The 13,150-nt window shown below is 31.1% G+C and overlaps 2 protein-coding genes across 2 annotated transcripts; one reads left to right on the top strand and one right to left on the bottom strand.

Moving 5' to 3' along the window:
* Nucleotides 1-388: 388 nt before the first annotated feature.
* LOC110662534 (rubisco accumulation factor 1.1, chloroplastic) lies at nucleotides 389-2,160 on the bottom strand. The gene has a single exon (XM_021821525.2). The coding sequence runs from the start codon at nucleotides 2,024-2,026 to the stop codon at nucleotides 668-670; it is 1,359 nt and encodes a 452-aa protein (XP_021677217.2). The 5' UTR covers nucleotides 2,027-2,160; the 3' UTR covers nucleotides 389-667.
* Nucleotides 2,161-5,381: 3,221 nt separating this feature from the next.
* Nucleotides 5,382-6,477, top strand: LOC110662508 (ethylene-response factor C3-like). The gene has a single exon (XM_021821483.2). It carries the CDS (start codon nucleotides 5,548-5,550, stop codon nucleotides 6,223-6,225), a length of 678 nt encoding a protein of 225 aa, XP_021677175.2. The 5' UTR covers nucleotides 5,382-5,547; the 3' UTR covers nucleotides 6,226-6,477.
* The last annotated feature ends 6,673 nt before the right edge of the window (nucleotides 6,478-13,150 follow it).

The raw sequence follows: 13,150 nt of genomic DNA, 5'->3' as shown, positions 1-13,150 counted from the left end.
TTCAGTTCCCATGTCAGGATCTTCAAAGAAGCTGTAGAATACAATTAAGTTCATTTACCTTTTCCCTCTTGATTCTTTGTGCAAAACATTAATTTCCTCGAGTTCTGGTAGTTTCTTCAAGAGCATGACAGTAGATTGCTCTTTACCTGATGAAGCCCAGTTCATAAATAATACATTGCAATAAAAGAATTAGCAATAACTTAAATTCCTCAGATTAATGTTGCTCTCTCTGATATGCACGACTAGTACTGAGGAAAATTAGCTAACAGATACTATCTCACAAGAACACTTGCTAAAACTTCCATTAGTTCAAACCAATTTCTTCTTTGAAATATCATAATAGCTAATCCAAACAATAACTGACAAAACACCCTCTAGAAGAAGATCATTGAACAATCCAATATATATATTATGATAAAGAAATGTAAAAGGACAATGGCTTATGAATTCGTTTGGTAAAAAAAAAAGGCAAAAAGAATTGGCTCTAAGGTATAAGCATTACACCAGCATAGCTAGTTTTGGCAACAAAATGGAAAGCAAAAACCTGCCACTGGGTATTAAATGAAGCCCTCATTAATAAGAGGTTCAAGTTTCCTTCTTTATCATTTACCAGCAATATCCTCCATCTAATCAAGATTAACACTGCATTGCTGTCCCACTATCCTTTTCACTCCCAATCTTCATCACTCAGTTGATCATCAGTCTCTTCTTTTGGTGGTCTTACCACTAATAACACTGTCGCTAAACTCTCCCCAACACCCCTTTTCTTCAACTCTGAACCCCTCTCCACCTTCAATGCACCACTACGACCATCACCATTGTCGTCAACAGCCATCAAGTAAAATCCATCATCCACATTCACCTCCTTCCTTCCCCTATCAGCCACCACCAAAATAGCCTCTTCCTTATACCATCTATTCACCTTCCAAGGTAAAGCCCTTGCATCTGCAAAAGCCACCACCACTCCCCCTTTCTCTAACCCCACCACTGGCTCCCACCTTGGCAATACCACCCACCTTTTCCACCCTTTCTCTGCCACCACCACACCAAACTCACCCTCAGTCCCGCACTCCCATGGAGCTTCTAAAATTTCTCTTTCCCTCTCCTCTGCCATACAAACAGGTAAAACCACTACACTAGTTGCCTCTGCAACCTCACCAATCCTCAATCTCACAACTGGAACACGAATTCCTTCTCCCATTTCCTCTTCCTTCCCATCTTCCCCTTCACCCTCCCCTTGCAGTTCGCTCAAGACCGCACTTTTTGCCTTTTCAGACTCTGCAACATCCAATGCCATCTCCAAAGCATTTGTCCTTAGCTCCGATGGGCTCTTATGCTCTCTGGATTGCCTGTAATACATAAACGACAGACAATCTCCAGGGAGAGTGTAATCAAAGCTCTCCCATGCCTTCTCCCCGCGCCTACGAGGGTAATCCTTCACGGCGCGTGCTAGGTCTTGCGCGCCCTTGACATCTAACTTGTGCTCGATGATGAAGCGGGCGGATGCAGCCCGCTGTGTTGCGCTCAGGAGCCTAATTTCATAAAGTAACTCTGCGCCACCAGTGTCAAATGCGGAAACAATTTCAGGGTCAGTGTTAGATTGAACAAGAGATTCACGAACCTGAGCTGCAACCACTAGACGGTTCTGCTCTACCCCGGAAATGCCCGTAGCTTCCTCAATGGATGGAGGGGTAAAGCCTTCTCGAATGAGGGAGGGAATTAAAGGTGCGTATTCATACCAGAGGCCAAGGCGATTGGCAAGGATATCGAGACGAGAGGCAGTGTCGAGGGAGCGATACTGGGAAGGGAGAGGGGAAGGAGGAGGTCTAAAGGGCTGGTATAATTGCTGCTTAGGAGGTGGAGAGGCGGGGATTAGAGAGGCTAATATGGGTTTTAGAGGGGCTTTTGGGGAGGGCGATTGGAAGATAAAGAGAGGAAAGCAAGGGCCAAGGAAAGAAGAAGAGAAAGGTTTATTGGAATTGGAAAGAGCGATGGTTGTGAGGGTGTTCACAGTTGCAGAGAACATGGTTTGAAAACTGAAGAGGAAAAGAGGTTCAAACTTCAATGGAAGAAGACGCCTGTTCACCTTATCTGATAAAAATGTAATATTTCTTTGATATTTCTTAGGTTTTTAGACTTCAGATTTTGAGATGGGCCTTATTGCATGAGCTAGGTTGTATAAAATCCTAGTTGAGACCTGAAATGAATCTAAAATTCAATTCCAAAGTCTTGATGGGCCCACTATTGTACTAAGAAAAATTTTTATATTTGATTTATTGTAAACTTGAAATATAAATATATAAAATTTAAATATTTAATAAATAAATTTTATTATATATTATATATTTTAAATTTATAATAAATTAAATTTTAAATGAAAAAAATTCATTATATCTAAATTCAATTTATAATTTCCTATTTCAGTGTTGTGTTAGACGATGAAACTAATTTTGTGTGTATAAGGAATTGTATATAATCATATAAGTAGTTAATAAAGAGGGTCCTCTGACATTTAGGGATGGCAAAAATTCTTGAATCTAACCCGTTCTGCCTTGAAATCACGTAAATAATTTATTTTTAAATATTTATATATTTAAATATTATAATTTTAATAAAATATATAAATATATTATTAAAATAATATATAAAACTTATATTTTTAATTATATTTTATTTTTTAATAAATAAATTTATATTATAAATTAAAATAAAATAAAAAAATTTCACATAGAAACCCGTCCCGCCTTGCACCCTGGTAGGGTATGCCCCATTACCCGCTGTCATTCGTAGTGAGATTTATGCCAATATATAAAAAAAGAAGAGAAAATAAACTTGACATTCCCTTCTTCAATAATCTATTCAGTAAGTATTCACTTATCAGTGATAATCCAAGGCAAGGATAATATTAAAATAAAAATTTTATTTAGTTTCATTTCATATTAATATTGAAACTTTTGACCAAATTAAAAATTTAGAACAAGTTGAAAAGGGACTTTCAAAATCTCTCCGGAGAGTCATAATTGAATGGCATCTCCAAATTGACCAACCTCTGCGAAGAGAGCACCATCAAAATCCATAGTTATTAATTTATTTCCTTCACAATCATAATCAGTATAGGTGGATGCCCATATATAATATATAAGCATATGTTGACCAGTGACCATGCACCTTTCTTTCAAAGCAATAATTATAAGGCATTGGTGAATTATAAGCTGTGTGCTAATTGACATCATCGGCTGCAAGGCCAAACTAAAGGATGCTATATATATTTATTATAAATTAATAAATAATTAGCATTCAATATCAGATTAAATTTTGTCGTCGATACTAAAATTATTTCTTGTTAGACTAATTAAAAATATAATATATTAATTTTTATATTATTTTTAATTAATAAAATATTTATTCATTTCTATAAAAAAAATAATTTGGTGTTGCTTGTAATAAAGAAAAAGGGTTCGTAGTGGCACGAGGGCTAATTAATTAATTAATTAAAAGAAACCTAGTTAATTTTTCGGCAGGCCTATGTGACCTATTTAATAGGCCAATGAATTTCCGGGGGAAAAAATCTATGGGCAAATCAAAGCAACGATTTATTTTAATTAATCAGTAATTATTATTTTAATTAAAAACTATGATAAATTTCACTTAAAAAAAATATAAATAATTTTTTATTATTAAGCATTTATATACATTTTAATATAGATAAGAAATTTAATTTTTTTTTACCCCTTTCTATTATAAAAAGCGAGGGATTACAAATTTGAATCAATATTTTTTTTTCTTTTCGACTTTATTTAGAATAAACTATTTATATGAAAAAATTTTAATTAAATATTTATATAATTATATTTAATTTTTATTTTTTAAAAAAATATTTTTTTTAGTTTAAAAAATTCAAATTTTGTTTTGTAAACATAAATTGATAAAAAAATAATTTAAATAAATTCCTATAAAATTTTAAATTTAAAGCTTTCATGTTGAAGTAGCCATGGAATGTATACATAAGAAAAGTACACATAAAACTTTATTCATGTATAAGTTCATTGCACTTATCATGAAGAGTTATATAAAAATAAGCATGACATCATGTATATATATATATATATATATATATATATATATATATATATATATATATATAACTCTTCATGATAAGTGCAATATATATATATATATATATATATATATATATATATATATATATATATATATATATATATTTGGCTTAATTTGAATTCAAATTTAGACCTCTAAATTTTGACTAATCCTTTTCATAATCTTTTTTGAACTTAGACCTCTAAATTTTGCTTTGTGTGTGCTTGAAAACAAAAGGCTTTATTATTATTATTATTGTACTTAGACAATAAAAGAAAAGTATACCTTTTTTTATAAGTAAAAAATTTTATTAATTTAAATGTTTTATTTATAATGGCCAACTAAGAAATTCTTTAAACTTTTATTTTGTTTATCATTTAATTTTAAATCAAGTTCAAATTTGATACTTCATAGATTTAAAAATACCTTTAATATAAAGTTACTAAATTAAAGCTCTTTAATTTAGTAGTTTTACAACACCAAACTTTCATAATCCTGCCAATGAAGAAAGAATTCAAAAACATGGAACTAGCAGCTATGGAATGGAAAAGGCCTGCTTGCAATTAAGTATCCATCCGTTCTCTGCTCTAAGAATCAGTGCTGAATAATAATGCTGCTTCTAGAAGAATATGAATAAAACAATTCATAAATGGTCAAGACATTATTGAAGACCAAACGATAACCCATCCTCCCAGAGAAGAAAATGGCAGAGAGATATATGGAATGTACAATGACGACTTGGTCTTTGAACCAAGAAAATTCAACCCAGTTGCTGGTCAAGGAATTAATTCTGGCTCTTGTTAGCTATATGCATTATTTCGTGCATAATTGACAATACAAATCGAATCACTGAAGCCTATTGGAACGCATTTAGGCTTGCCTTTGTCTGTTTCTTAGAGAACTCTAACTTGGCTTTACCTTGTCTCGATTTTGATTTTTCTTTGTTCATATCGAGAGTTTAGACTATCGCAATCTCTATATGTTTTAAATAGTTCTAAGAAGAAGAAGAAGATATCACTGAAACAAGTTGCCAGGCAAAGGACATTAATCACAAATCAATAATTTGCCAAGTGGAGTACTAAGACAAGGCCCCCCTTGAGGAGCCACCATCAATACCTCCCAAATGAAATCACTAATGCTGATGTCACTGTGAACTCTTATTTGACCTAGCCGCCATGCCCCACGGAACCTTTTGACTCACGTGCATTAACTCCTCTCCCATTAACGACCTAAATTTTCAAAGTGCCCACCATTCATGTAATCTATCCGATCCCTTTAAGGCCTCAATGTTCATTTCCTTCCTTTTTAGTTTATCTTGTGATAGGTTGTTCCTTCTCTATATATATCTTTTGCCTTCAAAACAAAGACCAAAGACCACCTCACTAGCTTAGGGTGTTGAAAAAGAGAGAAGATTTTCTAGTTTCTACTCTTTCAAACTAAGTTCTAGAAATGGATTCTTCTTCTTCTTCTTCTTCTTCTTCTTCTTCTTCTTTCTTTCATCAATACCAAAACTACTATTCCCATTTCTCCCCTGATCAGTCATCTTCTTCCTTCAACTCCCTTGAGTCGTCTTTCTACACCCAGCCTCTTCCCTTCAACGAAAATGACTCAGAAGAAATGCTTCTCTTGGGAGTCCTTAATGAAGCTCCCATTTCCTCCACCAACAGTGCTACCCACTATGAGGAGGTAAGCTCCAGAGATGATTATCAAGAGGAACCTATTCAAGAAATTGCTTACAGAGGCGTTAGAAAACGGCCTTGGGGAAAATATGCGGCGGAGATAAGAGATTCAACAAGAAATGGGGTAAGAGTGTGGCTAGGTACATTTGATACAGCTGAAGCTGCAGCCTTAGCTTATGATCAAGCTGCATTGGCGATGAGAGGTTCAATGGCTATACTAAATTTTCCTATGGAGAAAGTTCTCGAATCACTTCAAGAAATGAACCACGAATTCAAGGAAGGTTATTCCCCAGTTTTAGCATTGAAAAAGAAGCATTCAATGAAGAGGAAATCGGAGAGCAAGAAAAAGATCAAAGACAGAATGGAAAATGCGGTGGTTTTAGAGGATCTAGGAGCCGACTACTTGGAGGAGCTCCTAACCATCTCGGACACCAATACTCATTGGTGACTCTCCTCAAATTTCTTTTAAAAACTGGTATTCAAAGATTTTGAATTCAAATTTTAATAAAATAAAAACGAAATTGAATTCTGATAATTTGATATTGAATTATTAATTCGGAAGTTCTATCACAGTGTTTAAAAGTTTAATATTTTGTAAGTTAGTGGGTACAAATTTTTAGGTGTGATAGTTCTCTTTGGATAATGTATTTATGCGTCGTTATGTAATAATGTTGAAGAATACTGTTAAAGGTTTGATTTTGATTGGCTGTGGAGGCTCTTGGCTAAAGACAGAAACAAGTGTTATCTCACTAATCTTTGTTTAATATAAAGTGATTGGTTTTATTATTCTAAAGTAGGCAAACCAGTGGACAGATTGTGACTGTTAGTGACATAAATCATATAATCTGCCCATGGGTTGATGCAAGAAATCAAAATCAATATAATTACCCACAGATTTAATTAATGGTGCTTAAATATTTGTTTAATTTATTACAATTTGTGTTCACATGGCTGAGTTCTTTAAGTTTATGGATAAATGATCCATGGAATGAAATACTAATTGAAGTTATACCCTTTTTTCCATACTCAGAAATGAAAAATAATGGATTTCAAGGGGAAAAAATTATTTGTAAAATCATTAATTACATTATTTGATTTTAAATAAATAATTTATTAAAAAATTGCAAAAAAAAATCTTAAATGATTATGTATAAATTTTATTTTTTTAGAAATAAATTATTTTCTTTTAAATTTAAAGAATTGAAATTAATTCTTTAACTTTAAATATAAAAATTAATAAAATAAAAAAATTAATTAAATTGAATTATTATAAAATTATAATTTTTAAATAGAAAAAATATAATAAATAAATCTCGAAACCTGTATACGAATATATTCAGGTAATATAAACTAATATGATTGAAAAGCACACTACTTATCTTAATTTATTTATTTATTTTTAAATTAAATATAAAAAAACGCACGTATATAATATAAGAAAGACTTGTTATATACATTTACACTTTCAGGCAATTATTCATTGAAAGATAGTTATGCACACGCTTATATACCACACACGCGATGATGTGGAATTCAAGACCAGAAGCAGTAATACAGGGAAAGCATTATTTTTTTATATTATCTACTTATATATTCTGTCTTAAGTGGCATAAAATATTAATTGTATATTAGCATTCTGCAAATAAATAAAATTTATTATAATAAGATAATTCCTCAGAATTCAATAAACATGCAAATATTTTAAAAAATATTATATAATTAAAAAAAATTACTTCTTGCTCTTGTAAAATGTAATTAGTATTTTACTATGGGAATGAAGCACAACTCTTCTCCTTATCACCAGCCCATTTTAACTTCCACCAATAAGCTCCAATAAAATACCCATCCTCAAAAAAAATTTAAAATATAATCATTATACACATTTTTATAAGTTTATTTAAAAAAATTAAATAAAATTATTATGATTTTAAAGTTTAGTTGCAATAATACAATTAATCAAATTTGAAACTAATACAATTATAATATAACATAAATTACAATATGATCAAAAACAGATGGAGAATGCATAAAATAAATTATATATATGTGATTAATTTGTCTCTTTATTAAATTTTTTATTAGTTAATAAATTTTAATATTAGTCAAATTGCTATTTAATCTCTTTATTTTAGTAAAATTAATAATTAGTTGATTATTATATTTTAAAATATTATTATTTAATCTCTTTATTTTAATAAAATTAATTCATTCTTATATTTTAAAAAATATATTTGTAAATAAAATATAAAAATTTTATCATATAGATATTAAATTTAAAATTATATTAAATTTAAATTAAAACTTTAAAAATTATTCTAGTATTATTCTAAATATTTTGTCATACGGTGATCTTTATTATTTTTCTGATGTGTTGTTATTATTATTATTATTTTAATTAATTAGTAGTCTGCCAAGGATCTTCTTTTGGGTGCAAGGGGCTAGGCCTTTTGGTATTGAGTGGTTCAGCCGTTGGGTTTGTCCTCTCATTTTTTTTTTTTTAATAAAAAAAAATTTGCTCCTGAAGCAATAAAATCAATTAATATAGAATAATTTTATTGTAATTATTAATTATAATATTAATTATAATAAATTCTATTATAATAAAAAATTATAATAAAATCGTTTTATATACGCTGATTTTACCAAATAATAGCCAACTTTTTAGCCTAACAAGCTTACTTTGAGTACCCTTCATTGTAACTGAAGTCAAAATTCTTGGCTGTGAAGAAAAGTTGGATATGTGAATGTTTAATTTGTCAATAGAGCATTTAATTTGTTTGAATATTGAAATCTTCATTTGCACTTCCTATTTAAATCCTAATTTTTTTATTTTTCTTTAAGAGCCTTTCAAGTCAAATTGCCAGCTATTCATTGCTAGCAACTTGCTTCATGTCTGAACCATGTGCCAATCTGTCATTCACAAGGAATTTGTTCTTTTTATAGATTAAAATAATAAAATCAAACATTTACAATACTTAAATTTGATATTATCTTTCAATTTGATTAAGATTTCAAATTTAATTATTAAATTCTTCACTTACTTCTTTATATATAATAAAAAAAAATAAAAAAAAATGGAAATACAATTGAAAGCAGAAGAGACATCTTATTAGTTGAATACTTGTTGAGCAATTGATACCCATCCCAAGAACAAGCTTACAAAGAAAGATCAAAAGGGAGAGAGAGAGAGAGAGAGAACATTAAGGCAATTAATTGGTGGTTTCAGCCTAGCTACGAAGTGGTGGTGCCCTTGGTGGCCCCCCTTGATTACGCCTGGAGTTGAGTTGAGGAGGAATCAGAGTTACAGGAGGCCTTCTAAAACCATCAGCTTTGGCAACCTTCTGCAAGGACATTTTTGCAAGCTCCGTCTTGTAGATGCTGCCATGGCAAGTTCTTGGACCCAACGCAGCAACAAATCCAAGAAGCAATATGATTATAAGCATATATGGACGAGCCTCCATTGCTAATGTCTGATTGAAGGTGAAGGTGTATAATGATCGGAGACTCTATATATAATGGAAAGATGGCTCCAAGTCCAAGGAATGGTGTGAAAATAAGAACTTGTTTTTCGTAAGCGAACCTCTCGAAGTCAAGTCCTCTTAGCTCAAGTCAAATAACTAGCACATGCATGCTCCATTATATTCTCCTACTCTTTTTTTAGGACTGAAATAGAGTATTTAAGAAAATTATTATACTCAAATTGAAATTCGATATTTTCATAACTTGAATTTATAATAATTAAATTCAATTAAAATTTATTTTCAATCATCTAAATTCATCTAAAATTTAATTATTATTACTAAAAAGTAATTGAACCAGTTTAATTTTATATATAATTGATAATATATATGAAAATTGTTTTTAATTAATAATTTATATTTTAAAATTTAATAATTTCATAAAATATTTAATTTAATTTTATTTAAAATAAAAAATATAAATTTTATAAATATTATTACATGGGGACTTTCTTATATACTAATTATTTGCAAATTTAGATTATAAGCATATACATACCATGATCACAAAAAATGAAAAACCTTGATAACGTGCAAGAACTACATATTATAGTGCCAAAAATGCTGTCCCAGTTTCAACCCTAATCTAGCGGCAACATGGTGGTGATGATATTGGAGAGGATGGCGGTGGTGGTGGTGGGGGGAGCTGAGGAGCGAGAGGATTCTGATGAAAAGGAGAATTAAGCACAGGAGGAGGTGGTGGTGGTGATATTCCACCAACCCTTTTGGTCACAACTCTCAACTTGTAATGATAATTAGAAAATTCATTGGAAGGGGGTTCCCATTCAAGAGCCTTCCCTGCAAAACTACCGCGGGGCAGCCCATGGATCAAGAGCAAAGTGAGCAAATATGAAATAACATTCATTTTGGCTCCTGCTGGCCTGCACACTAAGACTAAGGGATTCCCTTTTATATATACTCGATGAATTAATGGCAAATGTACAAAGACTTTGTCAATAGTTTTTATTTTATTAATAGTGATTAGTTAAAATATAGGTTTGATTATGTTTTCACTCTTTCGCATAACGATTTGAAGTTTACCAATTAATTAGTGGTTAAGGAGCCTGTAATCTTGATATTTCTGGGCTTATTTTAATTGTCGTGTCCTCTTCACATGGTATCAATGAAAAATCATAAAAAAATAAACAGGAAAATTTCCAAGGAAAACCCAGAAAAGCATTCATGCAAATAGCAAAGTTTTGAAACCCAACCGTTATTTACCATAAATTATTAAAATCTAATAAATTTCACTATATAATTTTCTTTTAAAATTAAGATAATTTTATAAAAAAAATAGTTTGAAGAATAAATTGAATTGATCATCAAGGATCAACTTTTTTTTTTCCTGGTTGAATTAGCGAAGTCGGTGCAAGTTTGACAACGATAGTAAATGGTTGGTGAAGGCAGCCCATGGATTCAGAATCAATATGAAAGCAAACAAGTGCGAGTTGATAATTCCAATTGCCGAACAAGATGAATGGATAGATCCCATATGCATTAATTACTTATTATTTATTAATTTATCTCAATTAATTAATTCATAAATTTTTTTTAGAAAAATTAATTCATAAATATTACAGTGTGTGAACTAGCTGTTACTGATTAAAACAACTGAACTATATAATTAATGTGCTGATGAATATTGACTTTTGACAATATCCTTTCTTTTCAAGTTTATTTTATCGTATATTAAATTTTCTGTCAAACTTAAGATTAGAAATTTCTATTTGGAGCAATTGTTACAATGATTTAATTGTAATTATTAATTATAGTGAGACCCAAACATCAATTTTATTATATAATTTTTCTAAGATTAGCCTGTTTCATTATAAGTAGTATCATGATAAGCATAGTGACAGATTAAAAACCCAAAGAAAAAAAAATTCTAAATAAGCAGTTTCAAAAGAGCTTTTGAACCATGAAATCTAGTGTGGACATGATGTTGGAGGCGGTGGTGATGGGAGCTGATAAGGAGTAAAAGGATGCTGATGATTAGGACGATTAAGCACAGGAGCTGACGGTGATGTTATATGAGCCCTTCCGGTGGCCACCTTCAACTTATAATGATAAAAAAATTCATTGGAAGGGGCTTCCCATTCGAGGGCCTTCTCTGCATGACTAGCACGGAGTAGCCCATGGAGCATGAGCAAAATGAGGATACAGGAGATGAATTTCATTTTTGGTTCCTGTTGTTGGCACATAGAAGATCCTAAGCAATGGCATTTTATATTTGTTGAATGGAACATTAGACTGCACAACATACATAGCACCCAAATTGATTATCAACTATGTATCAAGACTTTGTCAATAGTTGTCGCTTGTTACTTTGCTAAAGAATGTTATAGAGAAAGTTAGGATCTTGAAAATAAATAAATAAAACGACAGAATAATTTCCAAGGAAGACCCAGAAACTAAAGTATATATGAGTTGCACTCATGTAAATAGTTGATGAAGATCTAGATGAATGTGAACAACTATGACCTGAAAATTCCAATTGCTGAACAAGATAAATAGTTTGGATCCCATCATCCTTCATAGTATTTATTTATCACTGACCATTTCAACCAAATTTCTGCATCTTTACTCCATTCATATTTATAATGTAAATTGATATCATGACGATCCCCAATAAACAACTAAACTAATAAATATGAGTACATTAAAAACCTGGAAAAGAAAAACTAATCTGAACAGAACAAGTGTTGAAATTTAAGCAACAGGGCATTCAAACAAGAAATTGCAGAAAAGTAAATGAGATAAGGAAATGCAGAAATTGAAGCTATCTGCTGCATATTTATTCCATAACTGAAAGTGCACAAGCAAACTGAAAAGGCTGAAAAAACCTCAACTAACATCAGATATTAAGGAACTAACATCAAAGACAAAGTCTAATTTTCACTAATTTTTGAATCAGATTTCAACACAAAGAAGCTTCTGAACCAAGAAAAATATAGCGTCAACATGAAGGCGATTATATTGGATAGGGTGAGGGTGGCGGTGGTGATGGCAATGGCGGTCGCGGTATAGGCCACTTCTGTCGAGGACGATTGTTAAGCTTAGGAGGTGGTGGTGGTGATATTCTATGAAGAGGCCTTCTGGTCAACACCTTCAGCTTGTAATGATGATGAGAAAATTCAGTACAAGGGGGTTCCCATTCAAGGGCCTTCCCTTCACAACTACAAAGGAGCAGCCTATGGATCAAGAGGAAAGCGAGCAAATACGAAGTAACTTCCATTTTTGGCTCTGTTCAAAAAATTAAAAAAAAAATAATACCTAATAAATAAGACAGAAGAACCCGTCTCGGTCTCCGTCATCGAAACTTGTCAAGAGTTGCTGGGTTGTCATTCCAGCGTCCATTCATTCAATATCCTGAGATGCCTAATGAGTGCTTGACACGTCCCCCGCGGATTTTATTGACCTAGATAATTTCATTTCGAATATATGGTTTAAGGTAATGAATTTCAGTTTAACATTTCTGTTAAAATTATCGATGAGAAAAAAAATAAAATATATTAAAAGTATTAAAAATTAATTTAAAATTAAATAAACACATTTTAATAATAAAAACTCTAAAATAATTAACTTTTTTCATATTACTTTTTTAATAATATTTTTCCAAAAAAAAAATTCCAGCCTCTTACCACAATTCTATGAGTACGGTATGAGCTAGTTTCAATCCAAATATGTTAATAATTAGTGTACAGGTGCTAAGAATAAAATACAGCAAAAAGTAACAAGCTAGTGAGCAATATTCACTGATGGGAGGCTGACTTCAATTTTTGCAACAAAAATTAACTTCATGTCACTTGTGTTAGTGTTCAAAACTTATTCCCATAGCAACCAAAGTGAATTCAG

Source organism: Hevea brasiliensis, chromosome 3 (genome assembly GCF_030052815.1).
Source record: "Hevea brasiliensis isolate MT/VB/25A 57/8 chromosome 3, ASM3005281v1, whole genome shotgun sequence".
NCBI lineage: Eukaryota > Viridiplantae > Streptophyta > Magnoliopsida > Malpighiales > Euphorbiaceae > Hevea > Hevea brasiliensis.
The sequence above is the reverse complement of the archived record's forward strand: the minus strand, read 5'-3'. Positions and strand labels throughout refer to the sequence as shown.